At 44.3% G+C, this 23640-nt stretch overlaps 1 protein-coding gene across 6 annotated transcripts in view; it reads left to right on the forward strand.

Moving 5' to 3' along the window:
• The window catches only part of ece1 (endothelin converting enzyme 1), a 215498-nt gene that overhangs the window by 137609 nt on the left and 54249 nt on the right, over positions 1-23640 (forward strand). For 4 of the 6 annotated variants that reach the window (XM_033048028.1, XM_033048032.1, XM_033048031.1 and 1 more), the window contains 2 exons: positions 13533-13668; positions 19213-19428. In XM_033048028.1, the coding sequence (XP_032903919.1) occupies positions 13533-13668; positions 19213-19428 (352 nt within the window). The remainder of the gene's footprint in view (positions 1-13532; positions 13669-19212; positions 19429-23640) is intronic. The other 2 variants (XM_033048029.1, XM_033048033.1) reach the window with 1 other exon arrangement.

Raw genomic sequence — 23640 nt, forward strand, 5'->3', positions numbered from 1 at the left:
TATTTTTAAGGCAGAGATAGAGAGATTCTGGATTAGTACAGATGTCAGAGGTTACGGGGAGAAAGCAGGAGAATGGGGTTAGGAGGGGGGAGATAGATCAGCCATGATTGATCATTGGAGTAGACTTAATGGGCCGAATGGCCTAATTCTACTCCTATTCCTTATGAACTCAGCAGATCAGGTAGCATTCCTGGGGGGAAATTGACAGGGAACATTTTGGATCAGGACCCTTTGGTTTAGTTTAGTTTAGAGATACAGAGCAGAAACAGGCCCTTCGGCCCACCGGGTCCGCGCCGACCCAGCACATTAACACTATCCTACATTTTTTACATTTACCAAGCCAATTAACCTACAAACCTGCACGTCTTTTGAGTGTAGGAGGAAACCGAAGATCTCGGAGAAAACCCACACAGGTCACGGGGAGAACGTACAAACTCCGTACAGACAGCACCCGTAGTCGGGATTGAACCCGGGTCTCCGGCGTTGCATTCACTATAAGGCAGCAGGTCTACTGCTGCGCCACCGTGACCCTTCATCACATCCAGACTGAAATCTCCGCCCTTGCAGGGAAAAATACATTGTGTAGTCACAGCTTGAAATTCGAAAAATGGTAGTGAATGGGCGGTGGTGATGGTGGAATAGGGTGGTGCCGACAATAGTTCTAATAGGGAAAACGAGGAAACAATCAGTCTTTATGCAAAACTCGCGGAGATCTAAAAGAGTTAAAACGCGTTGAGTCATGAGACAAATATGTGAGAACAACATGGGATTGGAAGGATTAAAGGTGTTGGCTTAATCTGATTGTACAAAATAACTTTGAATAAGGAACAATTGAATTGGGTTGATGTGAAAGGGTGAGACTTGGTAACTGCATCTGATTTTAAGAAATGAAAACCATTCTCACGCATTCATTTTTGGTCTGAACATTGAATTGTACAACTTTAGGGAACCAACCCACAAACAGCCCTCTTCCCCCTCTCCTTTCTCCCCCAAGACCCCTGAACCCTGGCTGAGCTTGCACTGGATTTGCTCCTTCCCCTCCCGCTCCCTCCCACCCCCACCCCTCCACCTGTGTTGCTTCCAATGGCTACACTATTCATAATCTCTCCATCCCCGATCTTAACAATGTGTGACTCTTTATCGTTTTCGTTCTTCCACTTGTCTTTTCACCCCTTGTGTTTGTCCAACAATCTGCCTATCAAAACGCCCCCTCGCCTGTCACCATGCTCTGTCCAACACCTCCTTTTCCAGTTTTCTGGACCCCATTCGCTCCACCAGGGGAGGGGGCCTCCCACTGTCCTTTCCGTCTCTACCCCTCGTTGTTTTATGACTCCCCTCACCGTGTCTTGAAAGGAAACAGCCCCAGCCTCCCCAATCTATCCTTGTCACTGATGTCTCTCATCCCACAAACTTCTAGTTCAAAAGTGATATGAGCAGAATTAGACCATTCGGCTCATCAAGTCTACTCCATCATTCAACCTTTCCCTCTCAACCCCATTCTCCTGCCTTCTCCCCATAACCCCTGACACATGTACTAATCAAGAATCGATCAATCTCCACCTTAAAAATATCCATTGATTTGGTCTCCACAGGCTTCTGTGGCAAATAATTCCACAGATTCACCACCCTCGGATTAAATAAATTTCTCCTCATCTCCTTTCTAAAGGTACTTTATTATTCCAAGGCTATGGCCTCAGGTCCTAGACTCTCCCACTAGTGCAAACATCCTCTCCACATCCGCGTCTTTCACTATATGCTAAGTTTCAATGAGGTCCCACCCCCCCCCCCTTCCCCTCATCCTTCTAAACTCCAAACAAACAAGCTTGGTAAATCACCACTCCATTGCTTTTGCATCCTTCCTAATAATCAACAGAATTGAAAACAATACTCCATTCCTGCGGGCAAGGCTAGACTAATGTATTGTAAAGGTTCAGCATGACTTCCTGGCTCTTATAGTCTATAGCATTGTTGTTACCGTTCAGGGTTATGTTTGTCTTCTGAACTGTTTTCTCGGTCTCGACTGCCCTGCCACTTTCACTGATTTGTACACCTTTACCTTCAGGCCTCTCTGCTCCTACACCCCTTTTGGAACAGCATCCTTTATTCTATAATGGCATCTCCTCAAAAAACGCACCACCTCACATTTCTCCACATTATCTGGGTGCAGTCTAGTCAGACCTTGCTGTCAAATAGTTTTGGGTTTGAATTTTAAATACTCTTGCAAGGAAGGTCAACATTCCTTCGCAAGTTGCTTTGTAATTCATGTACAAGAATATCCAGGTCTCACGAAACACCCAAATCCTTTCAATCTCACAGCTTAAAAAAAAAAAAAAAGTTTTTCCCTGCCAAATTGGATAAATTCAAATGTTCATCTTCCATTCCACTGGCCATAGTCCTACCCGGCTCACTTCCCTTGTCTCGGTTCCCTAAAGCCTCGCTGAATTCTCTTCAATAGTCACACTACTATCCACCTTATCGGCAAAATTAATTGGGTTGCCATCATTTTGGTCGCCCCGTTAAAGGAAGGATGTGGAGGGTTTGGAAAGAGTGCAGAGGTATACCATAATGGTGCCTGGATTAGGGGCTATTAGTCATTGGGAAAGGTTCCACAGACTTGGATTGTTTTTTTACACAGAGGGTGTTGAGTGCCAGGACCAGGCAGATGTGATAGTGGCATTTAAGAGACTTTTGGATAGGGAAACAGATAGATGATGTTTCAGGTCTGGACCCTTCTTCAAGGCTGGAGAAATACCTTTGATTTAATTTACCAAAAGAAAATTAATTTCCTAATGGATGCAAGGAAGATGCAGATGATGGAATACAAAAGAGGATACAAAGTGCTAGCATGTCAGGCAGCATCTCGGGAGAACATGGATCGGTGACATTTTGGGTCGGGACCCTTCTTCAGAATAATTGTGGTGTGGTGGGGAGGGGGGTTGTGGTGGAAGCTGGAAGATAAAATTGTTGAGGCACTAATGTTCTTCAGAGGGGCAAAAGCAGCTGAATGACACAACTTTCCTCACCTTGAACATCCATTCCCTCTACCACCAGCACATAGTGTCTGCAATGTCCAGGGTACTGAAAGGACACCCCACAAACCTGAGCACCAGTAAGCACAAGGGCAGAATGTGAAATTCTCTGCCACAGAAGGCAGTGGTGACCAATTCACTGGATGTTTACAAGAGCGAGTTAGATATGGCTCTCAGGGCGAAGGGAATCAAGGGAAATGGGGTGAAAGCAGGAACAGGGCACTGATTTAAATGATCAGTCCTTTTTTATTTATTTTTTTTATTTTATTTATTAGAAGTGAGTACAATGCATTGATACAAAAACGATGTTAACATATTACATTCTCTGTACAACTTCCATTTTTTTTTTTAAAAGAGAGAAGTGAGAAAGGAGAAAAGAAAAAGAGGTGGTGAAAAGTGAAGAATAGATTAGTGAGTGTGGGTGAAAAACCAACAAAGAAAAAGTGAAAGAAGGAATGTGAAGAAGGAAAGCAGGAGGGAGATTATTCCATTACCACAGTGAGATTTTTGTTTTTAATATTCTAAATCATCTTTCACCCATACCTGAAACTGTTGGTTTTCATGATACTATGTCACCACATGAATCCAAGAAATCAATAAATGGGGACCAACTCCTTAAGAATAGTCAAGTCAAGTCAAGTTTATTTGTCACATACACATACGAGATGTGCAGTGAAATGAAAGTCGCAATGCTCGCGGACTTTTGTGCAAAAAGACAAACAATCTATAAACACAATCATAACACACATATACCTTTACATAATAAATAATGGAAGGAAAAACGTTCAGTAGAGTTAGTCCCTGGTGAGATAGGCATTTACAGTCCGAATGGCCTCTGGGAAGAAACTCCTTCTCAACCTCTCTGTTCTCACCGCATGGCAGCGGAGGCGTTTGCCCGACCGTAGCAGCTGGAACAGTCCGTTGCAGGGGTAGAAGGGATCTCTCATGATATTGTTGGCTCTGGAGTTGCACCTCCTGATGTATAGTTCCTGCAGGGGGGCAAGTGAAGTTCCCATAGTGCGTTCGGCCGAACGCACTACTCTCTGCAGAGCCTTCTTGTCCTTGGCAGAGCAATTCCCAAACCAGATGGTAATGTTCCCGGACAAGATGCTTTCCACCGCCGCTGCGTAGAAGCACTGGAGGATCCTCGGAGACACTCTGAATGTCCTCAATTTCCTGGGGTGGTAAAGGCGCTGCCTTGCCTTACTCACGAGTGCCGAGGCGTGTGATGCCCATGTCATATCCTCGGAGATGTGGACTCCCAGATATTTAAAACAGTTCACCCTATCCACAGGATCCCCATTTATCCTCAATGGAGTGTACGTCCTCAGATGATGTGCCCTCCTAAAGTCCATGATCAGCTCCTTCGTTTTTTTGATGTTCAAGAGGAGGCTGTTATCCTGGCACCAGAGTGCTAGATCAGCCACCTCCTCCCGGTAGGCCTTCTCATCGCTGTCTGAGATCAGGCCCACCACCACAGTGTCATCAGCAAACTTAATTATTGAGTTGGAGCTGAACCTAGCCACACAGTCATGTGTGTACAGGGAGTACAATAGGGGGCTGAGGACGCAACCCTGAGGCGATCCTGTGCTCAGGGTGAGGGACTTCGATGTATTCCCTCCCATCTTGACTACATGGGGCCTGGCGGTGAGAAAGTCCAGGACCCAGGCACACAGGGAGGTGTTGAGCCCCAATTCTATTAGCTTCCCGGCCAGTCTGGTGGGGACTATCGTGTTGAAGGCTGAACTGTAGTCTATGAACAGCATCCTCACGTAGCCCCCCTTCTGGCTGTCCAGATGGGAGAGAGCGGTGTGCAAGACCTGGGAGACCGCATCGTCCGTGGATCTGTTGGGACGGTATGCGAACTGCAACGGGTCCATGTTGCGAGGGAGGAAGGCGCAGATGTGTTTCTTCACCAGCCTCTCAAAGCATTTCATGATTACCGAGGTGAGGGCCACCGGACGGTAGTCATTCAGACAGGCTGGGGAGGCATTTTTAGGTACCGGTACAATGATAGATTTTTTGAAGCAGGCAGGGACCGCGGAATTGTCCAGGGAGAGGTTGAATAATGTAGTGAGCATTGGAGCTAGCTGCGTAGCACAGGACTTGAGTACTCGCCCCGAGATGCCATCGGGGCCTGCAGCTTTTCTCGTGTTCACCCGTGTCAGAGCCCTCCTCACGTCGTGCTCGGACAGCGAGAATGTGTGCACATTCCTCCCTTTAGCTTCGTTAGCCAGCCCGCTGGCGGTATTGTCGATAGTCGGCAGACCTGGGGTGGTGTTGCCCCTCTCAAAACGAGCGTAAAAGGAGTTCAGGTCATCAGCTAGGGAGGTGCCGGCACTTGCGGATGAGGGAGGGGTGCTCCGGTAGTTGGTTACAATCCGTAGCCCCTGCCACAGGCTTCTGGTGTCCTGCTGCTCCATCTGTAACTCCATCTTGCCTCTGTACCTCCTCTTTGCGTCCTTCACCGCCCTTCGCAGTCGGTAGGACTCTGCCTTGTAGACGTCCATGTTTCCTGATGCCAGGCCCGAGTTGTAGGCAGCGGTGCGAGCATTCAGGGCCACACGAACAGACCTGTCTACCCAGGGTTTTTGGTTCGGAAAGGTGCTTACCATTACCGTGGGGACGATGTTGTCGGTTACTGTTGCGATGAAGTCCGTGACTGCTTCCGCGAACTCACTGACGTCACTGGAACTTGCTTTGAACATATTCCAGTCGACATCACTCGGGTGTCTTGTCTTGTTTGTCTATTAGGAGGAGTCTCATTTCTTCCAAATGTGCTGTGTCCAGCATATTACTGATCCACATTTTAAATGTTGGTATATTAGCATTTTTCCAAAATTTAAGTATGTTTTTTTGCTGTTATTAACCCATAATTGAAAAATGAGTTTTGGTGTGTATTTAATTTGTTCCCATCTCCACTTACTCCAAATATAATCATTTCAGTGTTAGGTTCCATTTTTGTCTTAAATAGCTTTGAGAATATATCAAATATATCACACCAAAATTTATAAAGTTTTGAACAAGAGACAAATGAGTGCGTAATATTGGCATTTTGAGAAAGACATTTATCACAAATGGGAGAAATATTTGGATAAAATGTATTCAACCTAGTTTTGGAATAATATAATCTATGTAATATTTTAAATTGAATTAAGTTATGCCTAGCATTGATCGAACATTTATGTATATGTATCAAATATTTTTCCCATGTTTCTTTTGAGATTTTTATCATTAATTCTTTTTCCCAGTCTTCTCTAATTGCCTCTGTTGATGGTAATTCTATGTTTAAAATACAGTTATACAAGTATGATATTAATTTTGTTGACTCCGCATTGATATTCATTACTTCTTCCTGTGGGTCTAAAATTATACTTTGGAATCTTGGTATATATTTCTTCATAAAGTCACATACCTGTAGGTATTTAAAATATTGATTGTTATTCAATTTAAATTTTGATTTTAGTTGTTGAAATGATAATAAATTTCCCAAATTCATACAAATCACCTACCTTTTTAATTCCCACTTTCCCATTGTTTATATGTTTTATCCATACCAGATGGTTTAAATACTGGGTTATTCACTATTGGTGTTAACACTGATAAATTTCTTAATTTTAAAGTTAATTTTATTTGTTTCCAGATTCGTATTGTATTTTGTATAATTGGATTCTTCTTATATAACATATTATTCAGCTTTATTGGGGAAAAAATGATCGCTCCTCTTTCTCCATTCTTATCTATTCCAACTGTTGAGCAGAACTGTCCAACCAATAATTTATATTTTTAACATGTACTGCCCAATAATAGTATAGAAAATTAAATAATGCAAACCCCCCCACCTCTTTGGGTTTGCACAAGTGATTTCTTTTCATTCCATGTGCTTTATAATCCCAAATAAAATTAAAAATATTCGAGTCTAATTTATAGTCGAGTGTTTTGGTATATATATCGGTATAGATTGGAATAAATATATTATTTGTGGTAGCGCTATCATTTTTATAGCGTTTATTCTGCCGATTAGTGACAGTGGGAGCGTTCTCCAAAATTTAATCAGTGAATCAAATGTATTTAATAATGGTATAAAATTAGCATTAAATAATGATTTATGTCTTCTAGTAACTTGAATACCCAAATTACTAGAAGATATAAATTATTATTTAATGCTAATCAGTCATGATCATATTGAATGGCAGTGCTGGTTCGAAGGGCCGAATGGCCTACTCCTGCACCTATTTTCTATGTATCTGTGTTTCATGGGAGCACCTCGACCTGCAAGTTGTGATCTACGTTACGCACCATCCTGACATGTAAATATGTCGCCATTTCTTCATTGCAGTTCTAAATTTTACAAGTCCCTCCCTGGCAACAGTGTGGATACATCTACATCATTTTGTGAATCCCAAAATCCTGGGGTGCAGCGCGCGAGCGCGCGTCACTGCCTACATCATGCGCACGTAATGCACGCCATGCGCGTGTCGTGACGCGTAAATGATGTTGCGTAAATGACGCGCAAATGACACCCAAGTGGGACAGACCCTTTACTCCAGCTTTTTGTGTCTATCAGCGGAAAGCCAATACATGGTTACAATTGAGCCATTTACAGTGTATATGATAAAGGAAAAACGTTTAGTGCAAGGTAAAGCCAGCAAAGTTCCATCAAGGATAGTCCGAGGTCACTAATGAGGCAGATAGATGGTAGTTCAGGATGCTTTCTGGTTGTGGTAGGATGATTCAGTTGCCTGATAATGTAGGAGGTTTCTCCTGCTGTCCATGGCAATATCTATCTCACAACTAATGCCAGAACCAATGATCTATTCATTTGTCCCACAGCTGTTTATTTGATTTTGCCTATTTGCGTATCTGAACAAAATCTAATTGCTGGAGGAACGCTAATGTAATGAAAAGGAATTGCAGATGCTGGTTTGTGCCAAAGATAGCCACAGAATGCTGGAGTAACTTAGAGGGTCAGGCAGCATCTCTGGAGAATATGGATAGGAGATATTTTGGGCCGGGGCCCTCCTTTAGACTGATTGTAGTAGAGGGAGCGGGATATAGAAAACTGAAAGCGAAAAGAGGGAGAACAAATGATGACCAACAACAGATGACCTCAGGCGAGGTAGTTCCCTGATAGGCAAATTATTGGATAGCGAAGATATAAAAACAGGTTTGAGTTAGGAGGGGTACATAGTTGTCAACTGTAAAGCTGTTTAATGGACTTTTAGTGGGGGTGGGGGGGAGAAAGGAAGTGTTTGTGGAAGTTGCCTAAAATTGGGACATTCAATGTTCATGCCATGATCTGTTCTGCCCCAATCCGAAACATCACCTCTTCATTTTCTCCCGAGACGCCGACTGACCCACTGAGTTACTTCAGCTTTCAGTGTCTATATTACAGGATTAACTCAGCGGGTCAGCCAGTATCTGTGGAGGGAAATGGACAGGCGATGTTTCGTGTCAAGACTCGTCCTCAAATTTGAAATAACATCAATCCATTTCCCTCCACTGATTCTCTGACCCATCGAGTTCCTCCAGCATTTCATTTTGCTCAAGATTCCAGCATCTGCAGTCTCTTGTGTCTCCATTTTTTTTTGTCTGAATTGCATATCACAGCACTGACCAGTTAATTGGTTTGTGGTTTGCTTGGACTACCCAAAGTTATGAAAAATGCAAGATAATATCTAAATTAGTTCTATTTCTGACGAGGCACCAGTATTTCTGCGTCAAGATCACAGACATTTGGGATTGGCATTGTTTTGTCTACCTTTCTCCCACAAGAATTTGCCTAATCCTAGCCTCGCCCTCTCTAAACAGAGACTAGTTCCTGGAGTGACAGATCTGTCACAAGATGTGACATCAATCAGGTTTGGACACTGTTCTCCAGAGATTAGCAATCAATAAAGGGCCTGTCCTACTTGGCTGTCATTTGCGCGTCACACAGATGGCGCGCGAAGATTTTGTACATCACAAAATCCTGCGACGCCGCTCGCAGCCACGCGTCACTGCCTATGTCATCACGCACCATGCGCGCGTAAATTACGCGCAAATGACGGCCAAGTGGGACAGGCCTTTTAGGTGGATGTTTCACCTAACTGAGGAATCTCGAAACAGGGACACATTCCAAAATTAAAATGTTGACAATTTAGGGCAGAAGGAGGAGAAATGTCTCTTTTCCGAGGGAATTGTCAGCACTGGAGAGATGGCAGCACAAGGAGGAAGGCAGTTATGTGTGAGATAGGATTTTGGACGCCCTTTGCTGATACTCTGATAAGGATGCATTTGAAGCCACAATTGAAGCAGTCACTATGAAAGGAGCAGATTGAACAGAATCAAACAATTGCTGCTGCCTTGAATCACATGCAGATGGCTTGATAAAGGATCCAGGTCCTCACTTGTTCAGCGCAGAACAGGTTTTACACAGAAAAACTCCCTCAAAGCCCTCCCATCAACCTATTATTCGGTCCATGGTTCATCTGAGAACCTGTACATGCTAGATCATACATTAAATGCTCGTAATAGATATATCTCCATGGTGTTACTCTCACTTCCACATCAGAATGTAATGGGGTCAATCAGTGCCTGTGGTGGAGATTAAGACAGAGTGGAGAGGATGTTTCCACTAGTGGGAGAGTCTAGGACTAGAGATCCTAGGCTCAGAATTAAAGGGCGTTCCTTTAGGAAGGAAATAAGAAGGAATTTCTATAGTCGGAAGGTGGTGAATCGTGGAATTCTTTGCCACAGAAGGCTGTGGAGGCTAAGTCAATTGATATTTTTAAGACAGAGACAGATAGATTTTTGATTAGTACGGGTGTCGGGGGTTATGGGGAGATGACAGGAGAATGGAGTTAGGAGGGAGAGAGAGAGCAGCCATGATTGAAAGGCAGAGTAGACTTGATGGGCCGAATGGCCTAATTCTGCTCCCATCTATTTTGATGGTGCCGTCTATAATTCAATGACATTCATTTTGAAGGGGGGGATTCATACAGTATGGAAACGGGCCCACCCAGTCTATGCCAACCATCAAGCACCCATCCCCACACGACCATCGGTGGTGCCACAGTTAGTGTGGAAATGGCCTCCTTGGAACAATGGGCAATTCATCAGACGTGCACGGGTCTTTTGTGACTGGGAGCACGCTGTAGGGTTTTCCGTATGAACTGATTGAACCAGGATAATTCCATGACCCTGAAAATGCTCACATATATTAGATGCTTAATGATGAAGCAAAGCATCTGAATGTGTCCCATTTACTCATCATTCATCGTTTTGCTCTTCATAAATCCGTCTGCAATAATTTATTCCACACAGAAACCCGTGATAACATTTGGAGTAATGCACCTTCAAGTACATTCTCCGCCTCCTCTAACCTCATCTACTGCATCTGGTGTTCCCCTTGCAGCCTCCTGTACATCAGCGAGACAAAGCATAGACTCAACAACCGTTGCACTGAACACGTGTGCTCAGTCCACCCAGGTCCACTGGCTCTCCCAGTTGCTAAACATTTTAAGTCCACTTGTTTGGCATCTCATCAGTCATCTGAAACATACATTCCCTTCACAGCAAGCACATGGTGGCTACAAGGTAGATAATATTTACAGTAGTGCTTTATTGAGAGTTGAAACACACTCTGGGACATCTTGAGGTCCTGAAAGGAGCTGAGTAGATAAAACAGCTTCTCCTTTGACCCAGGGTATAGTTCACTATTCTCTCAAAGACCAGAAACACTTTTATGTTTGCGCTGAAACACTTTCCCAGAATGACAAGACCTTCCTGTTCCACCTATATGGGCGATTCAGGCACATGCTTCCCCGCAGGGCCTCTAGACAACTGAGAGGGGAACTGCTGACCTAAAATCTCTGTTCCTCCATTTGGCCACATGCAAACCGGATGCACTGCACTCAGCAGGACAAACAGCATCTCTGGAGAGAAGGAATGGGTGACGTTTTTGGGCTGAGATGCTTCTTCAGATATGAACATTGAAATCTCCAATTTCAAGTAACATCACCCCTACCTGCTCTCTCGTTCTTGCCCTGACCCATTTCTCCCACAATCTCCCACAGTCACCCTTCTTCTTTTCCTACTTTGTACACACACCTCCCATCCATCATTCCCCCCTCTATTCCCTGTCCCCCTCCACTTTCCCGTCTCCTTCCAGCTGTATCTGTCTCTGAAAAGCTTTACTTTTCTCTTCTCTCCTTATCTGACACCCTTTTGTCTCCTTATCGTCTCTAACCTATGCATTTGCTCCATCCTTCAGCCAATCACTATGGAATTTATTTTCTTACATTGCATTTTAGAATGAATGAATGAATGAATATATTTATTGGCCAAGGATTCACATACAAGGAATTTGCCTTGGTGCACCACCCACATCCTTTTCTGCTAGTTAGCGGCAGATTTAGCAGAAAAAACACCATTCTTTTCTGCTAGTCCGCGGTAGATTTAGTCTTCAATGTTTAAATATGTTTGAACAGTAACTGGGAGTGAGGTGATGGTACGTTCCTCCTGAGACACAGTGTTGAACACTGACTGCTGTGCTCTCTGTGTGTTCTACCCAGAGCCTTAAATAATCTTCATAGTGTTGAATCGCTGTATTCCATTCTTTGTGTACAGGGTCTTACAATGCTTGTGCTAATGCCCTTCCAATGTTATCTTGGTGACCTGCAATAGTTCCTTCTCTGTGGAGACTGAAGAAGGGTCTCCACCCAAAACGTCAACTATTTCTTGTCTCCAGTGATGAGGCCTGACCCGCTGAGTTACTCCAGCTATTTGTGTCTATCTGAGGTGGTGGAAGTATCTGATCTTGGTTGTTCTCTGTATTTCTGAGCGCCTGGGCTGTTGCACGGAGGACTTTGATGAGGCAGATAGCTCAGTATGTTATTGAGTTAAGATCAAGGAATGTGTCATTCCAGGGGTCTGCTGATAGCTGAGATACTTTATCTACAAGGATTTCCAACCTTCCCAAACTGCTGCAGATTTTTCATGCCTTTCTATCCTGCCAGCACTGGTGATTTCCTGCCCCAGATCCCACCTTCCAATCCCTACCCACTTCACCATGGACATGGGATAACAATGCTACCCCTCCATCCACCTCCCTCACATGTTCTGCCAGACATCGTGACGCAGGTCCTGATGGGTGCAACATTTTAGTTTTAGAAATACAGCACGGAAACAGGCCCTTCGGCCCACCGAGCCCGCACCGACCAGCGATCCCCACACATTAAAGGGCCTGTCCCAATTGGCGATTTTTTTCGGCGACTGCCGTCTTCATATCAGGGTCGCCAAAAGATTTTGAACATTTCAAAAAACAGCAGCGACAAAAAAAATGTTGCGACATTTGAAGAAACACCGCGCGTCATTATGTCATCACGCCGTGTTGTGCCGCATCGCGCCGTGTTGTGCCGCATCGCGCCGTGTTGTGCCGCATCGCGCCGTGTTATGCCGCATCGCGCCGAGTTGTGCCGCATCACGCCTTGTTGTGCCGCATCACGCCGCGTTGTGCCGCATCACGCCGCGTTGTGCCGCATCACGCCGCGTTATGCCGCATCACGCCGCGTTGTGCCGCATCACGCCGCGTTGTGCCGCATCACGCCGAGTTGTGCCGCATCACGCCGCGTTGTGCCGCATCACGCCGCGTTGTGCCGCATCACGCCGCGTTGTGCCGCATCACGCCGCGTTGTGCCGCATCACGCCGCGTTGTGCCGCATCACGCCGCGTTGTGCCGCATCACGCCGCGTTGTGCCGCATCACGCCGCGTTGTGCCGCATCACGCCGCGTTGTGCCGCATCACGCCGCGTTGTGCCGCATCACGCCGCGTTGTGCCGCATCACGCCGAGTTGTGCCGCATCACGCCGCGTTGTGCCGCATCACGCCGCGTTGTGCCGCATCACGCCGCGTTGTGCCGCATCACGCCGTGTTTTGCCGCATCACGCCGTGTTGTGCCGCATCACGCCGTGTTGTGCCGCATCACGCCGCGACAATTTCGGTGACCTGATACGTCAGTCAATGATGCCAGCTGTGACCGAAAAAATCACTAAGTGGGACAGGCCCTTAGCACTATCCTACACACACTACTGACAATTGACACTTATACCAAGCCAATTAACCTGCAAAACTGTACGTCTTTGGAGTGTGGGAGAAAACCGAAGATCTTGGAGAAAAACCCAGGCAGACAGGGGGAGAACGTACAAACTTCGTACAGACAGCACCCATACTCTGGATCGAACCCGGGTCTCTGGTACTGCAAGGCAGCAACTCTACCACTGTGCCGTCCAACAATATGGACATATTCAACACCAGAAAATTGTACAATTGTAGATGCCCTAACACGCACACTCCTCTAGATCAGGAGAATTTCTAGTCAGATGTGTGGGATGAACATAGAATATCTGCCTTTAATACCTACTGATTGTCGGCCTCCACTTTCAAATGTCCTCCTTGCGTCACCTTTAAGAATGTGGATTGTGGAGAGGTTTAATTGTATCCCGTCTTTTGTCCTTTTCCCAGATGGGCTTCAGGCGGCCGAAGGGTCTGAGGGGCTGCTGGACCAACAGGACTCACCTGGAGAAACGTCTGCTGGTTCTGATCGTCCTTCTCGTCCTGGCACTGCTCTGCAGCAGCATCGCCCTGCTCTTCAGAGGGAGTAAGTGCATCAGGGGGAGAGTCATGTGTGGAAATAATGGCAGCACATCACAGCAGAAACAAAGCCTGCAGCCTTCCCACATTGACACTTAATCACTTCTTGACTCCATTCGACAAGTTTAGTTACGTAACCTCCGACACCTTGCCTGACGACAAACTGCAGGTGCTGGATGTATCGCTGAAATAACAACAATCACAAATTGCTGGTAAAGATCAGGCAGCTCATGTGGAAAGAGAAGCATTTCATGTTTCAGGTCTGGGAGCCTTTGTCAGATCTGGCAGAGAAGGTGGAGAAGGGATGGGTAGAACAAAGGGGATATTGCTAATAGGGAAACTCAATGACTTAATGCGGTGGTTAAGTAGCAGGTCATTTGTGTCTCGGGTTAGTTTACCACGTGACACCGAGATACTGTGAAAAGCCTTTGTTGCGCGCTATCCAGTAAGCGGGAAGACAATGCTTGATTACAATCGAGCCATTCACAGTGTACAGATACATGATATGGGAATAATGTTTAGCGCAAGGTAAAGCCAGGACTATCTGATCAAAGATAGTCCTGTAATGAGTTGCCAATAATAAAGCCCAGCGAGCCAGATGATACAAATAGAAAAAAAGAAGAAATATTGACTTTCAATGATGACAGGCAGAAGTGATCAGTTCTGAAACGTACAAACAGAAAGAGTTGCTTAACATTGGAAAATTTGTTATTGAGTCCATTTATCAATCTTTGAAACTTATTAACCTATCGAATCCCTCAGTCGTAGCGCTTTTTAATGTCCATCCTCAGGAAATTTCATTCATTTTATGCAGCTAGGCCTCGTAATTGTAATGTTTTTATCTGGTACATGTGCACTAATCCGTCTCCAAGGCCAATGCATTATTTGTGATGACATGGCATTCAGCCATGATGGCAATAATCTCAATGTGGTCTAACCAGATCGTTATATAATTTTCATAACTGTATCTCTTTGTATATCAAACGCTTGAGATGACAATTAATGATCGAGAAGCCTTCGTGTACAGATAATAAAACTTTTGTCCAAAAGCACAAGTTCACTCATAGAATCATCGAGTACTGCAGCATGGAAACTGGCCCTTCACCCCAACCCGCCCATGCTGAGCTGGGTAAAGAAAATTTGAAGGTGAATTCTGGAATTACCTCAGTGATTTTTCCAACCAGCCTCTGTTGCTGTGGAGAACCTTTGGAAGATAGCCTGCTTTCAATGTATCGGTGATTTGCCACAGTTACACAGGGAGATACTTGATACTAGGTTTGACCTATGGTAGTCCAATTAATGATTTGGTCTCGAGCTAACAAACTATTTTAAGGATGTTTAGTTAAAGATACAGCGCGGAAATAGGCCCTTTGGCCCACTGAATCCGTGCCAACCAGTGATCCCCGCACATTAACACTATCCTACACACACTAGGGACAATTTACATTTATATCAAGCCAATCAACTTACAAACCTGTATGTCTTTAGTGTCTGGGAGAAAAACAAAAATCTTGGAGAAAACCCACACGGTCACGGGGAGAACGTACAAACTCCATACAGACAGCACCCGTAGTGGGGGTCGAACCCAGGTCTCTGGTGTTGTAAGCGCTGTAAGGCAGCCGCTCTACCGCTGCCCCCACAGTGCCACCCCAATGTTTGTTTGTGCATATTACTCCATGGATTTGTGACAATTCTCACCAGCAATGAGGTCTCTGATCACTGAGGCAATGTCATTCACACAAAGGGTGGTGGGTGTTTGAATTCACACAGAGGGTGGTAGGAGTATGGAACGAGCTGCCAGAGGAGGTAGGTGAGGCAGACACTATTGCAACATTTAAGAAACAATTAGACAGGTACACGGATAAGACCGATTGAGAGGGATATGGGCCAAACGCAAGCAGGTGGGGCTAGTGTAGATGGGACATGTTGATCTGTGTGGGCAAGTTGGGCCAAAGGGTCTGACTCTATGACTATGAATCGCAATGAAGTTGATGTTCTCCCAAAACTTAAGTAGAAATGTTCCTTAAGAATTGAAGGCTGGAATGATTAAAGCCAATGATTATTCAGAAGTTCATAAGTTCATATTTGACATATTATTGCTTTATATAAGGATAAGGCTTTTGAAAGACTGAAGCTTTGTGGTTTATTTAGTGGTCCAGTGGGATACAGAATGAACTAGCATGTATTTGCACCATCTGCAGAACATAATTAAAAGGGAAAGGAAGATATCAACTTTTTTTACAAGCCATGAGTTTAATTTGGTAAAGGCAAAACAAAAATGTTTCCAGTCACTGTTCAAAGAAGTTAATAGGGAAAGACAATGCATGGCTGAAATAATTATTAGTTTTCACACAAGGGCGCATTGTTCAGCTCCTTCAGAGAATGTTGGCATCTGCACTCCATATAAGTAAATAATTAAATCACGTTTACTCTTTTCCCCAAGTCATAGAGTGATACTGTGTGGAAACAGGCCCTTCAGCCCAACTTGCCCACACCGGCCAACATGTCCCAGCTACACTAGTCCCACCTGCCCGCGTTTGGTCCATATCCCTCCAAACCTGCCTTATTCGTGTAATTGTGTAACTGTTTCTTAAATGTTGGGATAGTCCCTGCCTCAGCGACCTCCTCTGGCAGCTTGTTCCATAACTTTGTGTGAAAAAGTTACCCCTCAGATTGTTATTAAATCTTTTCCCCTTCACCTAAAACCTATGTCGTCTGGTCCTCGATTAAGTAGCTTAATTTTTCTTCATTTGTCTATCTGTCCGAATTAATCCTTAGTGTTGACGTGGTTTTCACTTTAAACATTAACCCAGAAAATGGAACAAAACAGAGAAAGCTGTAAACAGAGTTAACATTTCAGATTGAAGATAGGCAGCGGGTCAGGCAGCAGCACTGGATAAAATAAATAGGCGGTATTTCGGGACGAGACCATTCTTCAGACTTGACCCGAAACGTCACCTATTCCTTTTCTCCAGAGATGCTGCCTTGCTCGCTGAGTTACTCCAGCATTTTGTGTCTATGTTCGGTGTAAACCAGCATCTGCAGTTCCTTCCTGCACATTTCAGATTGATGCTCGTTTGGCAGGACAAGGAAAGAGAGATTAAAAACTGAAACTAGCTTGGACTTTTTCAAATGTGCATCTGATCCAGAAATGTTTAATTCTGAAGGTAGACAAAAGTGCTGGAGAAACTCAGCGGGTGAGGCAGCATCTATGGAGCGAAGGAAATAGGCAACGTTTCATTTATTTGCATAATTCTGAGATGTGAACATGGTCCAGAATCATAAACAGGTTCCTCTGTTTGCCCCACTCATGCAGGGATGATAACATATGGATTTTGTAGAAAGCACAATCATTCCATAATTTTGCTGTGCAATTGATTTATTTTCTAAATTGAAATTAAATCATCGTGCCAGGAAAATGCAAGGAACTGCAGAAGCCAGGATCTAGAGCAAACACACAAAGTGCTGGAGGAAGTCAGTGGGTCAGGCAGCATCAGAGTATAAGACGTTGTCCAATTTCTGGGTCTATCTGCTCCAATAATTTAAGAATGGGAAACTCTTTTCTGTAAGGGGTCTAGTTTTTCCCATTTGTATCACAGACTCATAGAGTCATCCAGCATGGAAACAGGCCCTTCGGCCCAACTTGCCCATGGTGACCAAGACGCCCCATGTACATTAATCCCACCTATCCCTCTAAACCAATTGAGAGGACATATGTTATTTTTCGGATTTAGAATAGTGCAGGTGATATAAACAATAATAGACCCTGTCACCTTGTTGGAGAGCAGCAGAACCTTAAGCCGTTTGGGATTTGGGAGATGTGCAGAACTATTTCAGTGAGCAATTCCCCAATCTTCTGATTTTGAAAGCTGTTGATATTGTTGCCAATGAGATTGTAAATCTAGTGAGCACTGTGAGTTCCATTTTTGCATTAAATAAAGTTTTAGCATTTGTAATTGAAGTTTTGGTGATTATATTCATGTTCATAATTTACAGGAGAAGAATTAGGCCATTTGGCCCATCAAGTCTACTCTGCCATTCAATCATAGTGGATCTATCTTTTCCTCTCAACGCCTTCTCCCAAAAAACCTGACACCCATATGAATCATGTCAATTTCTGCCTTAAAAACATCCATTGTCTTGGCCAACTGTGGCAATGAATTTCACAGATTCACCACCCTCTAAAGAAATTCCTCCCCATCTCCTTTCTAAAGGTACAACCTTTTATTCTGAGGCTATAGCATATAGTCATAGACTCTCCCACTAGTGGAAACATCCTCTCCACATTCACTCTATCCAGGCCATCTGCTATTCGGTGAGTTTGAATGAGGTTCCCCCTCATCCTTCTAAACTCCAGAAGTCGAGGCCCAGTGTCATCAAACGCTTATCATATGTTAACCCAATCATTCGTGGATTCATTCTGGTAAACCTCCTCTGGAGCCTCTCCAACGTATTATGAAGTGCAGTAGTACGAGGGTGTCAACACAAATTAAAGACTGGGGTGTGAGATTTTATAGAATGATTTTCTACCTTAATTTGAGGACCCTCCTTGTTAAGGGCAAGGGCTGACTGTTGGGGGATGCACAATCTCTTGTAGTTCTCAATGGTTAACGGCAGCTTTGACCACGGGCCAAAATACAGGCCACACTCTGCAGCTGATACAACAGCAAGGATGATTTTTTGTGGGTCAGTTACATGTCAGTGAGTAGAGGAAAACTTCAGCTGAAAACTTTAAGGAAGGTGTATAAAGGCTATTGTGTTATCTCCTTGGCAGTGACCAACTATCTAACTAGGGGACGGTTGTTGTACTGACAGCAAAGTCTTACACAATTCAATTCCGTTTAGTTTGTCATCACGTGTACTGAGGTACAGTGAAAAGCTTTTGTCGCGTGCTATCCAGTCAGCAGAAAAATAGAACATGATTATACGGGCCACTGAAGCCACCTCTGCTTTAATAATCATACGGAGAAGATACCCTCATGACCGTTCCTTCCCTGTTAAATCCCATTACTTTCAAAACGTTTGGCTCATAATATTATTTTAGAAAGCACTTTCAGATACTGTGGCCCTGATAATAACATTTGTCTAATTTAGTAGAATCAGCTATTAAAATGTCTCAGGATTAATCAACACCCACCACATTCTCATTAAAGTAGGGTGGGGGTGAGTGTGATTGAGCCAGCATTTGGAGCCTGACATTGAACAGATAAGTTTCCTCTTTCAGCAACAAAAAAAAGGAAACATGACTTGGCTTTCTGTCCGTCCTGTTGAACTGAGTGAGAATGAATTCTGAGCTCTCGTGCCTAGAGTTTGCTGGAGTCCATTATTGCAGAGAAAGAAAAAAAACTGATATTTTTCCAATAAAAGTGGACTCTCACTCACCTACTGTAAATAGTCTGTTTCTTCCAAAGGAGGAAATATAATACGTGGAAAAAGCTCTGACTTTAAACCTGGGTTCTGGCAAGGATTTCAAAGTACTGCAGTGATTTACTTTTATTTGCGTTTGTCTGCATCCACAGACACTGGGTGACGTTCAATGTGCTTCACTCAGCAGATACCACAAAGGTTTGTCTCACCGAGTCCTGCATTAAGGTTGCCAGCACCGTCCTCCAATCCTTGGATCGTTCCGTTGACCCCTGCCACAACTTCTACAACTATGCCTGTGGGGGGTGGATTAAGGCCAACCCGTTGCCGGATGGAAAGTCCAGATGGGGAACGTTCAACAACCTCTGGGACAAAAACCAAGCCATCATGAAGCATCTTTTGGGTAAGTGCGCGCTCAAGCTACCTCATACTCAGGTCGAAGACAGACACAAAAAGCTGGAGTAACTCAGCGGGTCAAGCAGCATCTCTGGAGAAACGGAATAGGTGACGTTTTGGGTCGAGATCCTTCTTTAGTCTCTCAACCCAAAATGTCACCTACTCCTTTTCTCCAGAGATGCTGCCTGACCCGTTGTGTTACTGCAGCTTTTTGTGTGTGTGTTTGGTTAAAACCATTACCTGCAGCTCCTTCCTGCCCATCATGCTCAGGCCATCCTGATTTCCATCACATGGGCAGCACGGTGGTGTAGCATTAGATTTGTTGCCTTACATCACCAGAGACCCGGGTTCGATCCTGACTAGGGGGGCTGTCTGAACGAAGTTTGTACGTTCTTCCCGTGACCTGCGTGGGTTTTCTCCGGAGCGCCGGTCTCTTTTCATACTCCAAAGACGTACAGGTTTGTAAGTTAATTGGCTTGGTAAAATTGTAAATTGTCCCTCGTTTGTGTAGGATAGCGTTGGTGTGCGAGGACCTAATGGGCCAATGAGCATGTTTCCGCACTGTATCTCTAAACTAAACTAAATATGGACAGCTCATCAGGGTGTCAGATTGTCCTGGCCCAATGAACAGACTGGCCTCTTTAATTATGCTGTGAACATCTGTGGTTCATGGTAAGTGTGCTCAAGTATGAAAAGGAAAAATAAGTTAAAATGATCACATTTTTTTACTGACAACGTCCTTTTGATCACGATGTTGAACTAACATCCTTCTGCTTATGTAAATGACTGTAGAAAATTCAATGGCAATGTTGGATATGGCACAGGGATGCCTTTCTTAAGTTCATAAGGTATAGGAGCAGTATTAGGCCATTCGGCCCATCAAATCTACTCCGCCATTCAATCATGGCTGATCTATCTTTCCCTCTCAACCCCATTCTCCTGCCTTCTCCCCATAACCCCTGACACCCATACTAGTCAAGAATCTATCAATGGCTGCCTTAAAAATATCAATTGACGACCTCAACAGCCTTCTGTGGCAATGAATTCCACAGATTCACCACCCTGTGACTAAAGAAATTTGCTGAATATCCTGGTCAACATTTGTCTAACAATCAGCATCACTCGACAGATTATTGTGTCATTATCTGATTGCTCTTTATAGAAGCAGTAAATATTTTGTCACATTTTATTTGGCTGCAGAGGGATTTCAGATAGCATAGAAACATAGAAAATGGGTGCAGGTGTAGGCCATTCGGCCCTGCAAGCCAGCACCGTAATTCAATGTGATCATGGCTGATCATCCAAAATCAGTACCCCATTCTGGCTATTTCCCCATATCGCTTGATTCCCGTAACCCTAAGAGCTAAATCTAATATCTGAAGGCAAATTTAGGGTTGAAAAATATATCTTGCATGCCAACGAAATTCTTGCCCATTTCTAGTTCTGGTACTAGCTAACCTGCATTGTTCTGGAATCCTACTCAGGCTATACAGTGGCAAAATTTCTCTCTGTCACCATATTTAGTCTTGCAACATTAGAACAGAGACCAGCACAGGCACAGGCCCTTCGGCCCACAATGTCCATGCCAAGCTTATTGCCAAGTTAAACTAATCTCCTCTGCCTTCTTGTAATATCCCTCTATTCTCCGCATATCCACGTGCCTATTCAAAAGTCTCTTAAACACCACTCTCAGTGCTGACGCAGGGTCTCAACGCGAAACGTCAGTTCCTGTCCACCCCACAGATACTGCTTGGCCCCTTGAGTTCCTCCGGCAGCAGGGATGTTTTGTAAAATTATTCATCTTCTTTTACGTGAAAGAAATCTACCCAGTGTGAATAAATCATGTTCGGCACAAACATTGTGGGCCGAAGGGCCCGTTTCCTGCGCTGTAATCTGATACTTGCTGCTTCCACGTTCTCCTGAAGGAATCTGATCCATTAGTGGCTCCGTAGTTGTAGGCAGCCATTCCCTTTCATTCCAGTGACTTATTTGAACATCCTTTCAGCGGATCACTGCTTATTCCACCAAAGGTAACCAAGATACAGAGGTCCAATACATTCTAGCTTTATTCCTGAACTTTGCTGGGTTATTTTTGGCAATCTTCCTTAAGCACCTGCTTTTTACCAACTGCTTGACATTGAGAACCATTCCCTTTATAAATTCCGTCAAGTCCCGTTGTAAATGATGTTGTTTCTGAATCTGTGCAACGCAAATAGAGAGAATGTTTACCGTGCATAGTTGTGTGTTTGTGCATTGAAACGCGAGGACCGCTTGGAATTTGGAAGCAGTCCTTTTAAGGAAATCAGGCAGAGGAAGCAAAGCAAATGCAAGCAAAAATAATTAGCGAGCTTGCGAAATGTAAGCTGATTACAGTGAGGCCGGTGCCAAGTCCTCCGCTCCAGGACCATGCAGCAGACAGTAAGCAAGGTCAGAGAGTAATTATCTCCAGGATGTATTTGCTCCATCGGCCCTTCTCTCCTGCGATGACTCTCCGATCAAAGCTGAAACCATGAAAAAGGATTTGGCTTCAAATCGAGCCCAGGGCTATCCAGAGAATAAAAGCGAGTTGGACACAAAATGCTGGGAGTGACTCAGCGGGCCAGGCAGCATCTCTGGAGAGAAGGATAGGTGACGTTTCGGGTCGAGACCCTTCTTCAAACTGAGAGTTAGGGGAGAGGGAAAGTACAGATATAAAAAGGGACGGATTAGAGTCGGCACTGATTCACCAAAGAGCCCACATTGGTCCATTGTCGGTTGTGGAGGAGGTGATAATGAGGGGATAGGAACAGTAAAACTAGCAGGACTGGGGGAGGGACGGCGAGAAAGAGAATGCAAGGGTTACTTGAAATTCGATAGATCAATATTTATCAGAATAAATCAGACGCCTGATGAAGGGTCACAACCCGTAACGTCACCTATTCCTTTTCTACAAAGTTGCTGCCTGTCTCACTGAGTTACTCCAGCACTTTGTCTCCACCTTCGGTGGTAACCAGCATCTGCAATTCCTTCTTACACTAAAAGAGAATTACTTCAGTTTCCTGAATTCTTTTGAGTGGGAACCTTCCTTAGAAATGTATGAGGAGGATTTAGCCTTTGACTTGGATGAGAGGCATAGATAGGGTAGACAATCAGAACCTTTGTTCCAGAGTAGAATTGATAGGCCGAATGGCCTAATTCTATTCCAATACAATACAATACAATACAATATTTATTACATGTCATTTGAACCTCAGTGAGGCTCAAACGAAACTCCGTTTCCACAGCCATACAAACAAAGACAATTTCCTACAGACATACACACAATTCAATTTACAGAAACATCCATCACAGTGAACCTCCTCCTCACTGTGACCTATCACTTATGACCTTATGACTTTGGTCAATCATGGCTGATCTATGTCTCCCTCCTAACCCCATTCTCCTGCCTTCTCCCCATAACCCCATGACTCCCGTACTAATCAAGTATCTATCTCTGCCGTAAAAATATCCATTGACGGCCGCTACAGCCTTCTGTGGCAAAGAATTCCACAGATTCACTGCCCTCTGACTAAGAAATTCCTCCCCATCTCCTTCCTAAAAGAACGTCCTTTAATTCTGAGGCTATGACCTTTAGTCCTAGACTCTCCCACTAGTGGAAACATCCTCTCTGCATCCACTCTATCCAAAACTTTCACTATTCGGTACGTTTCAATGAGGACCCCCCTCATTCTTCTAAACTCCAGCGAGTAGAGGCCCAGTGCCGTTAAACGGTCATCATATGACCAGGCTGATGAAGCTGGGATTGATTTCCTTCGAGACGAGAAGGAGGAATTAAATCAAGATGCTGCAAAGAGCTTAGATATTTCTAATGTGACTGTGTTGATACCAAGAAACAGCTTACATTTAATTGGCAAACAGGAAATTAGGAGGTTTTTATTGAGTTGTATTCTGGAATGCATGACCCAATGGGTCAGGATAATCAGATTCAACAGAGAGATTCAGAAGAAAAATGTAACGAGTTCTTTAAAAGGCAGGGCCTGCCAGGCTGTGGCTAACTCCATCAATGAGCCAGTAATTACATGTGTTACCTCCATGCATGTACCTGTAAAGCTGCAGTAATAAGAATGTCATTACTGTGTTCCCAGAACATATGAACAATTAACACACTATTCTTTAGTTTAGACATACAGCGCGGAAACAGACCCATCGAGTTCCACCGAGACCACACTGACCAGAGATC

The sequence above is a fragment of the Amblyraja radiata genome, chromosome 31, assembly GCF_010909765.2.
Source record: "Amblyraja radiata isolate CabotCenter1 chromosome 31, sAmbRad1.1.pri, whole genome shotgun sequence".
Taxonomy (NCBI): domain Eukaryota; kingdom Metazoa; phylum Chordata; class Chondrichthyes; order Rajiformes; family Rajidae; genus Amblyraja; species Amblyraja radiata.